Source organism: Rhinoraja longicauda, chromosome 11, assembly GCF_053455715.1.
Source record: "Rhinoraja longicauda isolate Sanriku21f chromosome 11, sRhiLon1.1, whole genome shotgun sequence".
Lineage (NCBI taxonomy): Eukaryota > Metazoa > Chordata > Chondrichthyes > Rajiformes > Arhynchobatidae > Rhinoraja > Rhinoraja longicauda.
Window position 1 is genome coordinate 47,155,886 of NC_135963.1, and position 18,750 is coordinate 47,174,635.

Sequence of the window (18,750 nt, forward strand, 5' to 3'; positions counted from 1 at the left end):
GTGGAGGCAGACAGTGGATATATTTAAGGCAGAGATAGATAGATTCTTGATTAGTACGGATGTCAGAGGCTATGGGGAGAAGGCAGGAGAATGGGGTTAGGAGGGAGAGATAGATCAGCCATGATTGAATGGCAGAGTAGACTTGATGGGCTGAATGGCTTAATTCTATTCCTATCACTTATGATCTTATGATAACATCCAGATGCAACTGGGTCCAATCTTTGGACAGTGACATCTAATCATATTACGTTATAAAATATTTTTCAGATTTTCTTATTATTAACATTTGATTCTCTCTGTTTATGAATCACAGGGTCTTGTCTCCAGTCGACACCGTCTCACCATGTGCCAGTTGGCCGTTCAGTCATCTGACTGGATCAGGTAAATAGACCTTGCTCTTTCATTTGGGAGGCAAATCATTGGCGTTGAACTTTAGCAGGTTTGTGCAAAATGTTGTCAATATTGCGACCACAAGCATTGATAAGATTTGGTACATAATTGCTGTCTGTGTTAACTCAGGGTGCAGGTTTATTGCTACATTGCAATTTTAACTTTGAGTCGGTAAAATCTTCCAAAAAATAATTTTAATCAATCATTTACAAAAATGATATGTACAATACAAAACAATACAAACAAACCCACCACCAGAAATCAAAGTAAAACAAATATTCTTAAATACTAAATAAACAACTATATCACTATCCTTATTAAGGATGCATACCACCCCTCACGGTGCCCAGCGGGCTGGGATAGCCCCCCAGGGGGCCCACAACTGGCACACTCTGATGTTCACAGTATTCGGCTCACGTCATGGAGTTCTTTATAACACCAAGCTCGTGTTAAAGTTGTTCAAGAAATTGGTGAGGCCACATTTAGAGTCTTGTGTTCAGATTTGATCACCATTGTATAGGAAAGATGTTGTCAAGCTGGAAAGGGTGCAGAGAAGATTTACAAGGATGTTGCCAGGACTCGAGGGCCTGAGGTAAAGGGAGAGGTTGAACAGGCCAGGACTCTATTCCTTGGAGCGCAGGAGGATGAGGGGTGATCTTATAGAGGTGTGCAAGATCATGAGAGGAATAGATAGGGTAAATGCACAGTCTTTTACCCGAAGTAGGGGAATCTAGAACCAGACGACATAGGTTCAAGGTGTGGGGGGCAGAATTTAATGGGAACCTCAGGAGCAACGTTTTTACACAAACGGTTGTAGGTATCTGGAAGGAGTTGCTGGAGGAGGCACAGTGGCACAGTGGAACAGTGGAACAGTGGCACAGTGGCACAGTGGTAGAGTTGCTGCCTTGGTCCTGACTACGGGTGCTGTCTGCATGGAGTTGGTTGAGGTAGTTGAGGCAGGACCTATCACAATGTTTAAGAAACAGTTAGACAGGTTCATGGATAGGATAGGTTTAAAGGGATATGGGCCAAATGCAGGTAGGTGGGACTAGTGAAGAAGGGGCATGTTGGTCGGCGTGGGGAAGTTGGGCCGAAGGGCCTGTTTCCATGCAGCATGACTCTGACTCTATAATGTACCTGAGCAAGACTGCTTGCAAATAAAAAGCAAAAACTCCCAAATTCAGCCACAATTTAGAAGAAATCCTAAGCGTAAATTAACTATTATCCTTGTTTTCCATTGTTCAGAGAGGGAATTTGAATCATCCAGGAGATGTACTGTGTGTGGAAGTTACTGTTTCACTAATTCATAAATACTTGGAACACTCAATTCATGGTTTGAGAATAATCACATGTCACACATGCTGGTTGTTCAATTGGTTGTTACAAGCAAGGAATGCAACTCTGACATATAATGAACCAATGGATCAACTGGGCTTGTATTCACTGGAATTTAGGATGAAAGGGGATTTTATAGAAACATAAAATTCTTAAGAGATTGGTCAGGCTAGATGCAGGAAAAATGTTCCCGATGTTGGGGTAGTCCAGAACCAGGGGTCGCAATTTAAGAATAAGGAATTTAGGACTGAGATGAGGAAAAACTTTTTTACCCAGAGAGTGGTGAAGGTGTGGAATTCTCTGCCTCAGAAGGCAGTGGAGGCCAGTTTGTTGGATGCTTTCAAGAGAGAGCTGGATAGAGCTCTTAAGGATAGTGGAGTGAGGGGGTATGGGGAGAAGGCAGGAACGGGGTACTGATTGAGAGTGATCAGCCATGATCGCATTGAATGGCGGTGCTGGCTCGAAGGGCTGAATGGCCTACTCCTGCACCTATTGTCTATTGTCTATTGTCTATTGTGAATCTTGTGGAATTCTCTGCCACAGAAGGCAGTGGAGGCCAATTCACTGAATGTTTTCAAGGGAAAGTTAGATTTAGCTCTTAGAGCTAATGGAATCAAGGGATATGGGGAAAAAGCAGGATTACTGATTTTGGATGATCAGCCATGATCAACTTGAATGGCGGTGCTGGTTCGAAGGGCCGAATGGCCTACTTCTGCACCTATTTTCCATGTTTCTGTTTATTCTGACTCCACTTTGTCTGGTAAGGGAGCTGCTGCACAATATTTTGATGATAAAACATAAATAAAACACTGAGCCAGGAAAGTTGCCAGGCAAACGTGGACTTCTTATGTGATAGCAATTTATCATGTTGTGATGGCAAAGTTCCTGGTTTACCTTGCAATTGTAAGAACCAGAAGGATATTTTGGTATCCACATTGGTTGTGAGCAATAGCATGTTTTTCAGAGAAAGCGCTGAGGAAACTATTTTATTGTGAACACGTGCCTCTGTCCAAATGAGTTTCAAGCAAAATGTTGCAATAATTGTCTGCATTGATACTGACTTTCCACTGGTGTGAAACAGGTATTTCAATGCATTGATTTGAAAGAGACACACTCTCTGGTGTTTGGTATGCTTTGTGAGTGGCCAGATTTGGTGACTTGCTATGGATGGTGCTCAATAGTAGGATCATCATTCTTGCTGAAGTTGCTGCAAAGATTTTCCTACTGCATTAGAGATTGTGAAATCGTAAATGGCGTGTTTGTGTTTTCATTATATCAGATATGTGTGGCAAGCTTACTATTGATATCTTCTTGTTCCTCTTTTTATACAGAAGGTTTAACAGCAGATCCCTCCCCCACCCAAGTTGCACTAGCTTCTCGTTTTCACCCAACAAACAGCTAACAATGGCCTGTTTCCTTTATCATCGTTACTTTTTGGCATATCTTTCATTCATTGGTCTTTATCTCTCTACATCATCTTCTATATCTCTTGTTTCCCTAATCCCTAACCAGTCTGAAGAAGGGTCTCACCTGAAACGTCACCCATTCCTTCTCTCCGGAGATGCTGCCTGTCCCGCTGAGTTACTCCAGCTTTTTGTGTCCATCTTCGGTTTAAACCAGCATCTGCAGTTCCTTCCTACACGTTTCAAATTCAGGACCTTGCTCGTACTTTGTGCCTCATCACACTTACAACATGTGCCAAAGTTCTTTTAAAACATGGAAACCAAAGATTGCTTGAAATGAATGACAAATTATTTTTACTTCTAAGGGAAGAATTTAAGGTCATATGGACATAAGGAATAGGAGTAGAATTTTACCATTCGGACCATCCAGTCTACTCCGCCATTCAATCATGGCTGATCTCTCTCTCCCTCCTAACCCCATTCTCCTGCCTTCTCCCCATAACCTCTGGCACCCGTACTAATCAAGAATCTATCTAACTCTGCCTTAAAAATATCCACTGACTTGGCCTCCACAGCCTTCTGTGGCAAATAATTCCACAGATTCACCACCCTCTGACTAAAGAAATGTATCCTCATCTCCTTCCTGAAAGAACGTAACTTGGAGTATAACTTGGAATACCAGGAGAATTCCAATTCCAGGCTTCATTTTTATCAGCATCACGGTACTGCACAGCAGGGCCTGGTCTGATGGCTAATGCAACGATAACACTTCCAGCAATGCAGCGCCTCTTCAGCACTGCAGTGAAGTAACCATGAGTTACATGGTCATTTGTAGAGAAGCCGTAAGCCACACCAGCGCAGTGAAATGTAGACAAAATGGCTTGTTCTGATCAACCGATTAAATCATTAAAGGTGGCGTTTAAGAAGCCTTGAGCTAAGCCTTGAGATTGGCAAGGAATATAGGGATATGGATCAGTTTATCAGCAGACGAGATCAGTTTAACTTGACATCATGTTTGGCCCGTTCCTGTGCTCTACTGTTTTATGTTCTATGTTCACTGTTCTATGTTCACTGTTCTATGTTCTATGTTCACTGTTCTATGTTCTATGTTCACTGTTCTATGTTCTATGTTCACTGTTCTACGTTCTATGTTCACTGTTCTACGTTCTATGTTCACTGTTCTATGTTCTATGTTCACTGTTCTATGTTCACTGTTCTATGTTCTATGTTCACTGTTCTATGTTCACTGTTCTATGTTCTATGTTCACTGTTCTATGTTCTATGTTCACTGTTCTATGTTCTATGTTCACTGTTCCATGTTCTATGTTCACTGTTCTATGTTCACTGTTCTTTGTTCTTACTTGAATGTACATTTTCTGGGCAGGAATGTTTTACTCTACTGACACGCTTTTTTCTGGTGCAGAGAGTTCAGTTGATGTTCTGGGATGGATTGAGCTGGCTTCCCTTCTGATGACTTTGGCTGAGTAATTTAGTTTTGTACAGAAAGGCTTTTTCTCCTCAGACTCTGCTGGCAAGACTGCTTGACGCTGGTGGTGTGAGAGCAGGAACTGGCATGGTACCCTGAAGCTGGTGGTGTGACTGAATCCCAATTATTGGGCAGCAAGACAGATGGTGCCAGCTTTGGTTGTACCGTGCCTGGCAGTGTAGCACAGGGTCAAAGCAGATGAGGCACTCGGGCAATGAAGGCAGTGAGTGCCTGAGCTGAGGCTGGTCTTTAGTGGATCCCATGGCCCCAAACCTGCTCCCCCACACTACTACTCTCAACATTGGCTCCTAACTTCAGCTGAATATCTGCTCCGCAGTTTTCCAGCACAGAATCGGAATACGTCTGGACACCAAATAAGAATCAGTCCAAAGAAGGGTCTCGACCCAAAACAACACCCACTCCTTCTCTCCAGAGATGCTGCCTGACCTGCTGAGTTACTCCAGCATTTTGTGTCTACCTTCGATTTAAACCAGCACCTGCAGTTTTTTTTCGTACAAATAAGAATGTACGGTCACTGGACTTCTTCTTTTAGCTCCTTAATTCATTCTAATGGATTTCAGATAATAAGACTGTCCTTTAAGGTTGTTTAGTATCTTCTATGTATATTGATTCATCATTTCCTTCAAAAGAGGCTTCTGTAGATTAAATGCAATCCCTGGCCTGTGTAATAATACCCCCCTTCACTTCCCATTCCTTTAATATCCTATCCAATATAATTCTTGTCTTCCCTTATTCTCAGAATCTTTAAAATCAACACTAGTATAATATCACATTTTCTGTAAATTGTGAGGTACTATTGGTGCAGTGATGTGGTGGGCAATGAGGGTACATTGGGATTGTCCCGGCCCAACGTGGGAGGCGCAAGTGACCACCTCACCTCATACCTGGCGACTCTGACTCATCGATCGAAGCCCCAATGTAACATTTACATTCTGTTTCAAATATTCTTTTAATTTTGAAACAGTAAATTCCAATATATCACATCAAGAAAATTAACTTGAAAGAGCTAGAAGGCATGTAAACCGGAGGAGAACATTTGACTTTTGTTGATGGTCTTAAGCCTAGAGTCAAATCAGTGCAGACAATTTTGATGAAAGCTTTGTATAAATCACACTCCTGGTAGGCGTACTTAAGTATTTTAGCTATGCAGAAACTGAACTGATTGATGGCAGATTTCAGACATTCATATTTATTCGTTGAGTTGGCATGTGCAGCCATTGGGGGGGGGGGGGGGGGGGAATGGTGAAACTTGTGTTATTTAGCTCACGTTAAACACAGAGTCTGGCAAAGGGCATGCCATAAGTTTATAAATGAATCACGAGAACCGTTAAATCATTCTGGCTATATCCAGTCTGCTTGTGTGACTTGAATCAGTTGTTTCCTGAGTAGTTGGATGAGTCACTAGATTAGCAATCTGTCACTCCATTGCTCCAGGACCATTCTGACTCATGGGTTATAATCACCATGAGAGCCTCCATTTCTGTGGCATCTATAATGCAGCAAAAATGCCCCATGGTGTTTCAAGGGGAGTGACTGCAATACTTGATGCCTACCCATGCAATTCCATTTCACTCACGTTCTCTATCTCTGCTGCATCTTTTCTCGAAATGAATCTTTCCACTTCACTATTTCTGAAATGTCTACTTTTGTAATGAAACGTGACTCTTCCCTCTTGCCCTCCCTACTGTGGTTGATGATTCCCTCAACAGTGTGGCCTACATTTCCTGCACTTCTGTTCTCACCACACTACCCCCCCCCCCCCCCCCCCCACCCACGGCTTGGAGTTCCTGATGTCAGTCTCTGACCAGAGACTGCGGGCTCTGTGATGTTAAGTTCGCAAGCACCCACGGTTGGAGCCCAGAGGCCGATCCCTGGCAAAGGGATCGCGGGCTCCGCGATGGTAAGTCCGCAGGCGACCGCAGTGGAGCTCTCAAAAGTCAGTATCCAGCAAAGGCCGCCAACTCCTCGATGTTAGGCCGCAGTGAGGACGGAGAAACGATATGAAATTAGAAAAAGTTTCTCCCAACTCCACCCACCCCCCCACACCCCCCACATAAAACAAGCTCAAGAACACTATAAACATACATTTAACACATACTATTGAAACACAAAGAAGGAAAGGACAGACTGTTGGCGAGGCAGCCATTGCTGGCGCCACCCGGTGGTCCAGAAAGTTCAGAAGGTGAAATCACATCTAAACTGGCCAGCGATGGACAGCAGCAAACTGTGGGGACAGAGCCTTGGGATATGATATCAGGACAACCTGGTCAGTCCTGCCTCTGCCTTTTGTGATGCTTCCTGGTGCAGTCAGTTCATTGGGCAGTCAGTTCCCAGTGCAGATGGGCAGAGTGGGTGGGTGGAAACTAAAGGCAGTAGGCTGGTCCATGATGATTCTATCTGTTGAATCAGCAACTGACTGCTCTTGATCAGTCTCTTTTAACTTTGATAAATAATATCCAAATATATTAAATAAGCCCAAGGATACCAAAACAGTGCCAGGATGTATTGAAATTATTTCATAAGTGATCTGAGCAGAATTAGGCCATTCGGCCCATCAAGTCTACTCCGCCATTCAATCACAGCTGATCTATCTCTCCCTCCTAACCCCATTCTCCTGCCGCCTCCCCATAACCCCGACACCTGTGCTAATCAAGAATTTCATTCTAAACCTTGCTCTCTGAGGTAGATATAACAAAAGGTACAGGCTGGTGGAGGTGCTGCGTAGTGGCGCCAGAGACCCTGGTTCAATCATGACCTCGTGTGCTGTCTGTATGGAGTTTGCATGTTCTACCTATGACCAAGTGGATTTCCTCTTGGTGCTTTGGTTTCCTACCACATCCCAAAGACATGTCGGTTTGTAGGTTAATTGGCCTCTGTAAATTCCCCCTAGAGTCTAGTGAGTGGATGCATAAAGAGGATAACATAGAACTAGTCTGAATGGATGATCGATGGTTGGCGTGGATTCAGTGGCCAAAGGCCCTATTTCTATGCTATATCTTTCAATCAATCAAAAAAAAATACAAAGCGCTTTGTATATTATATGTGTGTTTCTGAGTTCAATCATGAATTTATTTTCTCAACTAATAGGGACATATCAGACATATATCTAGTAAATTGAAACAGCATAAACAGCATAAACAGCATAACCCTTCACAACATCATTGTTCTTGAAAGACAAATGTATCTAATTTGCTAAATATACATGACATTCGCAGTGGTAATTGACAGAATCCTCATAATGCATGCGCACAGTTTGCATTTTTTAAATATTTTAATATTGTGAAGTTTAACACGTAAGAACAGTTCACATTTCTAAAGTAATTTAATATTGTGGAATTTAACAGATGGACTCTGGATAGGAATAAGGAAGAGAGGCCATAAATCATTGTGAAACACGCTGGATATTTGGAAGGCCGATCTTTCATCTGGAAAATGTTATGACACTAATTGTGGTCATTTGTTTCGGTGCAAGATTATAAGAGGGAAGCTTGATGAAAGTGTTTGCACTGTTAGCCATATTGTTTAATTTCAAAAAACGATCAAAGGATTTTCATATGGAAAACAATATTAACAAACATGTTCTCCTGAAATTGTTCTATTCATTCCCTGCATAATTTAAACGAAAAACTGTCATCCAGCTCAGACCAAGATTTAGGAACTCGAGCAATGATTCTGGCTTAGTTTACCAAACGGGAACAGTTGTCGACTCCATCTAGCAGAGGAAAAAGGCAACTGAAGCAGAACAATTGTATCTTTATTTTTCCTGAGGGAATTCCTCATTTCATTTATCGACTATACTCGATGATATAACCCAAACCGAGAATTCACTGTGGAGGAAATTCCAGTAACAGGCCCAACATCTGGGGCCTCACGGGCCGGAGCCTCACGGATCGACGAAGCCTGCCTGGGTCTGCGGAGCCCACGGCTGAGGCCCGGGTCGGCACCACAGATACGTCCGGAGAGGACCCGGCTGCGTTAGTAGAGAGGTCGGTGCGACGGTCGATGATGGCGCCGACCGACGGATGAGGACGGGCCACGTGGGAGTGAGGACGCCACTGCCAAGGGAAGGAACAAAGGAGGACCCGGCGTGGGAGGACTGCCATGAGGGAGGGGGAAGAACAATGGGAGCCCAACGTCAGGGGCCCAGTGTCGGGGGTCCACCGTGAGGGAGGGGGCAGGGGGGAAGAGCAATGGGGGCCCAGCGTGAAGGGACTGCCGTGAGGGAGGGGGGAGAGCAATGGAGACCCGTCGTGAGGGAGGGTGGAGGGGGGAAGAACAAAGGAGGACCTGGTGCAGGGGGGGAATTTATAACTTTGTAAGCGCCCTTTATGGGTGACTATTTGCATACCTTGGGTATGCAAGCAAAGAATTTCACTATGACGTCACATGTGGCAATAAAGTATTCAATTCAATTCAACATCTCAAGGTACAGTGTATTATTTCTGAAAATGATCTTCAGGGTAATAATTGAATCAGTTGAATAGCATTAACACAAATGGAAACATGCCCTACTTTTGGTAACTGGATATTACAAATGCTGAAACAAGTAAGATTGTTGATAGCTAATGCACCATAGCAATGAATTTTGATGCAGATGTTATAAAAGCAAATTAATTTATGCATTACTTTGGATGATATATGACATCCATTAATAACACTAAGATGGTTTGTGTTGAAGCAGATATTAAAACATAGAACGGCACAGTGCAGATACAGGCCCCAGGATGAGGTGTTCCATACCAAGACTTCCGAGATGTCCTCATTCTTTAGGGAACAGGGGTTCCAATCTCCCCTCATAGATGATCACTCCCATCATTCATGTCTCCTCGGTACCCCACAACTCTGCCCTTGCACCACCTCCCCCTGGTCACAACAAAGACAGAGTCCCCCTAGTCCTTCCCATTCACCCCATCAGCCGTCGCATACAACACATAATCCTCCGAAATTTTCGCCACCTCCAGCGAGATCCCAACACTAGTCACATCTTCCCATCTCCACCCCTTTCCACTTCCCACAGAGACCGTTCTTTCTGCAGCTCCCTGGTTAACTCATCCCTTCCCACCCAAACCACCCCCTCCCCAACTACCTTCCCCTGCATCAGCAGAAGATGCAACACCTGTCCCTATACCTCCTCCCTCGACTCTGTCCAGGGACCCTGACAGTCCTTTCAGGTGAGGCAGAGGTTCACTTGCACCTCCTCCAACCTCATCTACTGTATCCATTGTTCAAGATGTGGACATCTATCTGATACATCTGCGAGACCAAACGTAGACTGGGTGATCGTTTTTATGAACACCTTCGCTCAGTCCACCTGAACCAACCTGATCTCCCGGTTGCTGAACACTTTAATTCTCCTTCCCATTCCTACACAGACCTTTCTGTCCTCGGTCTCCTCCATTGTCAGTGTGAGGCTAAATGCGAATTGGAGGAACAGCATCTCATATTTCGCTTGGGAAGCTCACAGCCCAGTGGTATGAAATTTGATTTCTCTAACTTCAGGTATCCCCGGCATTCCCTCTCTCTCTCTATCCCTCCCCACCCAAGTTGCACAAGCTACTCGTTTTCACCCAACAAACAGCTAACAATGGCCTGTTTCCTTTATCATTTTTGCATATCTTTCATTCATTGTTCTTTATCTCTCTACATCATCATCTATATCTCTCGTTTCCCTTTTCCCTAACTAGTCTGAAGAAGGGTCTCGAACCAAAATGTCATCCATTCCTTCTCTCCAGAGATGCTGCCTGCCCCGCTGAGTTACTCCAGCTTTTTGTGTCCATCTTTGGTTTGGTTTAATTTAGTTTAGAGATACAGCGTGGAAACAGGCCCTTCGGCCCACTGAGTCCGTGTCGACCAGCGATCCTCGCATATTAACACTAACCTTGATACACTAGGGACAATTTATATTTATATCAAGCCAATTAACCTACAAACCTGTACATCTTTGGAGAGTGAGAGGAAACTAAAGATCTCGGAGAAAACCCATGCAGTCACGGGGAGAACGTACAAACTCTGTACAGACAGCCCCCGTAGTCAGGATCGAACTCTGGTGCTGAAAGCACTGTAAGGCAGCAACTCTACCGTTGCACCACCATGCTGCCCCAGAGGCTGGATGCTTTTCCAATTATTCAACAACCCTGCTGGATTGTTGCAAGACATAGAAATAAGGTGATAAACAAAGTAACATACAAATAATGCCTAACCGCGAGACAAACGTTTACGCACACTTGACTAATGGCTCGTGGAGAGTTTGAAGATACTTTGAGAGTTTCCTTTCTTCAGACACACATTTTAGTCTTGCATTCAAATGAAGTATAATAATTTCCTGACAAAATCTGCAAGTAGGAAAGGGTACAGTAAATATAATCTATAATTTTTATTTTATAATTCTGGGCGGCAGGGCGGCATTTCTACACAGCAATGAGCTGTTGAAGTAGATAAACTGATTTTCACTCGTGTGTGTAATTCTTGCTCAAAATACATGGTGAACATTTTGCTCTAGTTCAGAGGCTGGCATCAGTGTCCTGGTTTTTGACTTTACATTATTATGGCTGCAAGCATCCAGTTTATAATGAATAAATGTTTCTGCGCGGTTGAAGGACTGGCAGTGACGTTAATGTGCGAGGAGCTGGTGCCATGTGTAGTACTCATTCCTCCCCCATCTCCCAACCTCTCCAGCCCTGGTACCTGTGCTCGATGGGCCCGAGATAGTATTCCATCCTTCATTCCTTTCATTCATTTTATTTAGACAACATCAATAATGGTGTGGGATGGTGTGGTGTCAAGGAAATGTTGACCTTGGCGCTGTGAACAACATAAATTTCCAGAAATCGTTTCGTTGATGATTGCGCCAGGTGAGATTTATCTCCTTCAACTAGGAGACTTCTATTAAATTACATATGAGTGTAATTCATAAATTACACATAAGCTCGCTGCTTCTCCACTGCCGAGTATGCCTGCGCAGTGTGGGAGCGCTCAGCTCATGCAAGGAAGATTGATCCTGTGCTAAACACAAGCTGTCGCTGCAGCTTGTGGATGCATGAAACCTACCAAGACTGTCAACATCTACCTACTCTCTGGCGTTGCACCTCCTGGAATCAGAAGAGCTGTAGCCAGTCAAAAAGAACACCTCAGACAATCAGAGGATGAAAGACCCCCCTACATGACCACCCTTTGCTACCTCAGCGTTTGAAATCACGCAGAAGTTTCCGCTCTTCTGTCCATCCCCTGGACTGCAGTGCATCATCCAGAAGGCTCAAACCCTGGGAAGAGAGACGAAACAAATCTCTGGAAGACATTCACACGGCAATCGATCCCTCTGAGAAACCCCCGCCATGTTCCGACCAACCGTGGATAACCTGGCGCAGTCTCAACAGACTGGGGACAGGCATGGGGAGGAGCAAATCGAACATGCTGAAGTGGGGATACACTGAAGATGCGGCAGACTGCGAGTGCAGACGGGGCCTCCAGACTATGGAACATCTCCTGAGCTGTGACATGCTGCATGACACATGCACTGTAAAGGATCTTGCAGACGCCAACGACGTGGCACTAAAATTTGCTGGCTATTGGCAAACAGCTGTGTGATGATACGAATGAATAAATAAATTAATTAAATTACAACGATCAGGTGAGCAGGGTAATATTAAAATAAAAAGGTAAAAGTGAATCCCCAAATTGATCTTAATCTTAACAGTAAAACTGACATTAGAATGAGATGAAAGGACAAGAATTCAGAGACTGGCCCATCTGGCATTGATGTTAAAGGTGGGAATGGCCAAAAACCCAGTGCCCAACATGTCCTCATTCCAGACATGTTAATGTACATGTATAACATACCTTATCCTGTATCTTTAAACATTATACACATACCCTATCATGTACCTATACACTGCAAATGGATTGATTGTAATCATGTATTGTCTTTCTGCTGGCTGGTTAGGCACACACCAAAAAGCTTGTCACTGTACACGTGACTATAAACTGAAGTGAACTGAACTGAATGTGCATTTTACCATCTGCTCTTTGGAGTCGGTATACGGTTTTCCTCCGTAGAGTAATTCCTGCACGCATGACCAAAATGCTCGTTAAACTGCATTGATATGTTCAACATTAAAATTAGTTCCAGAGGTGGACAACTTGTGTCTGTGTCTGTGGGTTTTAACTCTACACTCCTGTTATATGAGAATTTTGCCCGAACAGTGTGTGACCCATAGCGCTGTGGCCATAGTGCTATGTTTAAAGCCCACAGCACTATGTTTAAAGCCCATAATGCTGCGGCCGGTAGCACTATATTTAGAACCTATAACGCTGCAGTTCTTTGTTTAAATTCCCACACACTAAGCCGACAGTGCTCTGTTTAAACCTTTGCGTGCCAAACCGGTGGCGCTGCGTGTATTACCTTTACGCGTCTGTAGCGCTGTGTGCATTGATTTGCGCGCCTAGTCTGTAGCACTATGTATTGCTTTACTCGCCAGTCTGTGGCTGATAGCGCTTTGTTCCCAAAGGGGGGGGGGGGGGTCCTCGCTGGGATGCAGTCCCCTACCATTGGTAACAGGTAGAATTTGGGAACAGCGCTATTGGCCAGAACGTTCCGACGGTTATTTCAACAGCTGATTTCTTACCTGTATAAAGGCAGGCGCCAGTAAGCCAGAAGTTAGTTCATGTACGAGAGAGACACAGACAGAGAGACAGACTCTGCTGTAAAACGGACCCCGTGCATACCAAGACAAGTATTGTTTTTATAAGAAAATAACTGCAGATGCTGGTACAAATCGATTTATTCACAAAATGCTGGAGTAACTCAGCAGGTCAGGCAGCATCTCGGGAGAGAAGGAATGGGTGACGTTTCGGGTCGAGACCCTTCTTCGACCCGAAACGTCACCCATTCCTTCTCTCCTGAGATGCTGCCTGACCTGCTGAGTTACTCCAGCGTTTTGTGAACAAGTATTGTTTTTGTTCTCTCTTGCCAATAAAACTGGTTTGTAACTAAACAGACGAGTGAGCCTTTTTCTGTTCTACTAGTCCGATCCGTGAACCTGTTCCCTTGTAAGAACTTCCCCTTAAGTAGGTTTGGAATGAGATGGGATGAATATGAAACAAATCTCAAACCTCAGCATAGAACAGCCCAACAAACTCACATTGCAAATAAAAATAAGAGATCCATCACATTATTCAAAACGTAAATGTCCTCAGTCAGAGACCGTGAGATCTCTCTTCTCGATGGCTTCCCTCTACGACACGAATGAAGATTGTCACGTTGCTAATGTGGCCTAAAGAGTTTAAGCTATTCTTGAAAGGTTTAATTTATCTAATCTTTAAGTGTAGGAAAGAACTGGAGATGCTTGTTTACACCGAAGATAGACACCAAATACTGGAGTGTTTCAGCGGGTCAGGCAGCATCTCTGGAGAAAAGGAATAGGTTATAATGCTCAGAAAATGGTCGAGACCAAAGAAGGGTCTCGACCCAATATGTCACCTTTTCCTTTTCTCCAGAGATGCTGCCTGACCCGCTGAACCACTCCAGCATTTTTTATCTAATCTTAAGATGTACAGTAGTACCGTTTTCTGAGCATTACAACTTCTTCAGCCGCATGGTGAAATACATACAGGCCAGTATGATATGTGTATAAATATAAAACTCAGCAGACCGGCAGTCATTAATGGTGGCCTCTTTCTCCAGCAGTGTTGTTTATGAGTAAAAAACACTTAGCATTACACTAGCATTACACACCTAATTCATTAAAAGGGTGTTGGCATTCACAGGGCAAATTCCTTGGTTTCAGGCATCCATGCCTACATATTAAAGCAGATGGAACATTAATATGTGCACTGGGAAGAATGGAGCTGTCAACATAATGATCACCAGCTGGTGATTATTGCCTCTTTAAGGTAACACCCTCATTTTCTTTCTGCATAGGAACTTCATTTGTTCTAGTGCAGCAACAGGAGTTGCAAGGTGTAGGAAAGGCACAAGTACACCCAGCTCTCTTCCATCTGAAGTACGGCCAGGCAACCACCTGGCAGTGGTTATAATGATTAGTTGTTCCAAATCTCATCGTCCACAGTGAACATCAGGAATCAGAACTAATTTGGGTCAATATGTCGATGAGAGTATATAATCATTTTAGTGGGTAGGTTTCAGAAATTTTCAAAATATATTGCTAATATTTTTTAAATGTGGAAGAAAGTAACAATAATTCAAACAAATTCAAATAAATTGTGAATTTGTTTGAATTATTGTTACTTTCTTCCACATTTAAAAAATATTAGCAATATATTTTGAAAATTTCTGAATCCTACCCACTAAAATTGTTATATACTCTCATCGACATATTGACCCAAATTAGTTCTGATTCCTGATGTTCACTGTGGACGATGAGATTTGGAACAACTAATCATTATAACCACTACCACTGTCAAATAAATTGTATGTCGGGAGGAACTGCTGATGCAGGTTTACATCGAAGATAGTCACAAAATGCTGGAGTAACTTAGCAGGACAGACAGCACCCCTGGAGAAAAAGAATGAGTGGTGCTTCTGAAGAGTCTGAAGAAGGGTCTCGAGCCAAAACGTCACCCCTTCCTTCTCTCCAAAGATGCGGTCTGTCCCGCTGAGTTACTCCAGCATTTTGTGTCTACCTTTAAATAAATTATATTGGGTTAAATTATATGTAGGCAGTGAAGAATCAGAGTCTACAAGAATGTGTCATGCATGTGTGAACATGCATGGGTCATATGTCATGCATCTGGGTTACACCCCTCAAGCAAAGAGAATCGTTTGGAAACGTGAACTCTTTTCAATAAAAGATGCTGCCTCTTGGGAATAAACTCATTCCTCTGGTGATAATGTCTGGAATAAGATAGAAAGAATAATCCAGGATGTTCAAGTTAGAGTAGGGTCATTTAGAAAAGATGTAAGAAATCACTTTTCAGCCAAATATATTAGAAACTAACTCGAAGGGCTGAATGGCCTACTCCTGCACCTATTGTCTAAACTTGGACATCTATGAAAAACAACTCCCCTTCTTGTGGCACTTGCCCATATAAATGGTGTTTTCCTTCCCCCATTCCCACCAGAGAGGGATCCAGATTGTCCTGTTATGATGAAGCAATCATTTACGTGTCCATCTTTCAATCTCAGGTTTGCATTCAGTGCTCACAATGTGGTTTCCTCTCTATCAGAGTAACAAAGTGCAGGTTGGGTTACCCCTCTGCTGAGCACTTGCACTCAGTTCCTCAGAAGTGACCTTGAGCTTCCCTTTGCCCATCACATTAATTCTTCATCTCATTCCCAATCTGATATATGTGACCAACTTCACTGTTCCACGGTTAACTTAAGTTTGAGAAACAGCACCTCATCTTCTGCCTCAGCAGGTTGCTGCCTTCCTCTACGGTGAATTCAACAATCTCAGGACTTCACTTATTTCCTTTATATCAGAACAGGCCAATTCTGTAGGCATGATGGTGAAAGCGCTAGATGATGGAGACGAGTCGGAAGCCTTTCCAGTGACAAACGGCGTGAAGCAAGGTTGTGTTCTTGCCCCTACACTCTTCAGCATGGTCTTCTCTGCCATGCTGACTGATGCCTACCGTGACTGCCAGGATGGAATACACATCAGGTACAGGACTGACAGCAAGCTATTACAAAGGTGAAGGAGACCATCATCAGAGATTTCTTATTTGCTGATGACTGCGCCCTCAACGCCAGCACAGAGCAGAAGATGCAGCATGAAATGGACTGCTTCTCACAGGCCTGTGACAACTTTGGTCTCTCCATTAGCACCAAAACGTCTGAAGTTATGTACCAGCCAGCGCCTGTAAAGCCCTATCAGGAATCACACATCACGGTGAAGGGGCAGAACCTACAGGCAGTCGACAGCTTTACTTATCTGGGTAGTACACTCTCGCGAGTGGTGAACATTGACGCTGAGGTCAACAACAGGATTGCCAAGGCCAGCGCTGCCTTTGGGCGACTTCATGGGAATGTTTGGGAGCGGAGAGGACTCAGCCTTACCACCAAGCTGAGGTCTACCATGCAGTGGTACTCACCACTCTTCTCTATGCCAGTGAGACCTGGACTGTCTACAGCAGACATGCCAAACAGCTCAACCACTTTCACTTGAGCTGCCTACGTAGACTCCTTCACATCAGGTGGCAGGACAAAATTCCCAACACAGAGGTCTTGGAACAGGCCGGAATCCCCAGCGTCCACACCCTCCTACGGAAAGCCCAAGCCAGATGGGCAGGCCATGTCGTCAGAATGCCCGAGAGTTGACTGCCAAAACAGCTTCTGTATGGAGAACTGTGTCAGGGCAAACGCTCAGTTGGAGGACAGAAGAAACGGTTTAAGTGCTCAAAGTGTCCCTCAAAGACTTGGACATCAACCTCAGCACTTGGGAGTCTCTTGCTCTGGACCGTCCAACCTGGCGTAGCAAGCTCAACACAGGAGCCCGTGCAGCAGAGAACAGACGCACTGCAGAGGCCCAGAGGAAACGCACCGCGCGCAAGGCCCGGGCTACCTCCACTTCCACTGCAGCAGCCATCCACTTGTGTCCTACGTGTGGGCGTGCCTTCCGGGCCCGGATTGGCCTCACCAGTCACTTCCGGACCCACAGTCACCAATCCTCCAACTGAAAGTGAAGTCATGGTCATCTTCGAACCCGAAGGACAAACAACAAAAAAATCAGAACAGGCCAATTCTGTAGGTTGTCTATTTGGAATGTTACCTATGTTTTCTTACTGCATTAATACCACCTGATCTGCCAAGCATTTCCCACAGTTTTGCATTTTGCAGCTTTTACTGCCACTTAATTTGTTTTCACCCTTTCTTTCACTTTGTCTATCTATCAACAAGATGGTTTCACAAATTGTTTATCCCCCATGGCAATAACTGGCTTCATCCTGTTGGAGATTTTTCTTTTGTCCTATCTTTACTACCCTACCCTCTTGGTAACTCAAACCTAATTTATTTTCTGTCTTTTCTGTTCTGTCTGCATACTGAATAGTTACCTCTATTTTACTTTCCATAGATGCTGCCTGACCCTCTGAGTGTCTCCAACATTTTCTGTTTTTATATTAAACTATTTCCAATACCTGCAGTTTTATGCTAATTTTCTGGTTCATGACTGAATCAACTGAAGTTGTAATGGAGATTATTTTGGTAAAGATATCAAGAGATATGGTCGAAAGATCACTAAGTGAACTAATCAGTTGGATTTGGATTCATGGGAGGTGGTCTTGGAGGGGGGGGATGCTCCTCAAACTGCGGAGCATCCTGGACAATACAGCTCACCCCCTCCATGACACACTGGTCAACCTGAGGAGCACCTTCAGCAACAGACTGGTTCCACCAAGATGCAGCACAGAACGCCACAGGAGATCCTTCTTCCCTGTGGCTATCAAACTGTACAACTCCTTCTGTCGTGGGGTAGATTGACTCCCCTCTCCCCCTCCTCCCCCCCCCCCCCCCCCCCCCCAATCTTTGCCGATCCCCAATCCTTTCCACTCTTCACTATAATTTCATGTTTCATGTATTTAGTGTTTTTATGTCTGGTGGTAGATCAATTTCCCTTCAATTTCCCTCCTGGGATAAATAAAGTTCTATTGTATTGTATCATATCGTATCAGCAGCATTTGCTCATTGGGCTGATTGGTCTATCGCTGTTTCTAAGTATGCCAGCAGTAAACAGTGTCTTAAAGAAAGGAGAAAATACGAGAACAACTGACGCTCAGGTGAAATATCTTATGCTCACTTTATTTTACCTACAATAATGCACAGAAGATAATCACACCTAAAATTATTTATTTGTGAGCAACATAAAGGGTTCTAGTTATTCGGGAGCTTTTTATATGTAGGTTAATTGACTGGGTAAATGTAAAAATTGTCCCTAGTGGGTGTAGGATAGTGTTAATGTACGGGGATCGCTGGGCGGCGCGGACTTGGTGGGCCGAAAAGGCCTGTTTCCTCGCTGTATATATATGATATGATATGATATGATATAAGCCACCAGAAACATGCAACACATTGCAGCTTTGTATCACATTGCAGCTTTGTGAATTTGCATCGTAGGCAAATTCAATGGGAAATATTTTGATAGTGATTAGCATCAAAGACAG

The 18,750-nt window shown here is 43.9% G+C and overlaps 1 protein-coding gene across 1 annotated transcript in view; it reads left to right on the forward strand.

Moving 5' to 3' along the window:
- The window catches only part of nmnat2 (nicotinamide nucleotide adenylyltransferase 2), a 218,971-nt gene that overhangs the window by 108,876 nt on the left and 91,345 nt on the right, over window positions 1-18,750 (forward strand). The window contains exon 3 of the mRNA XM_078407588.1: window positions 314-381. Coding sequence (XP_078263714.1) covers window positions 314-381 — 68 coding nt within the window. The remainder of the gene's footprint in view (window positions 1-313; window positions 382-18,750) is intronic.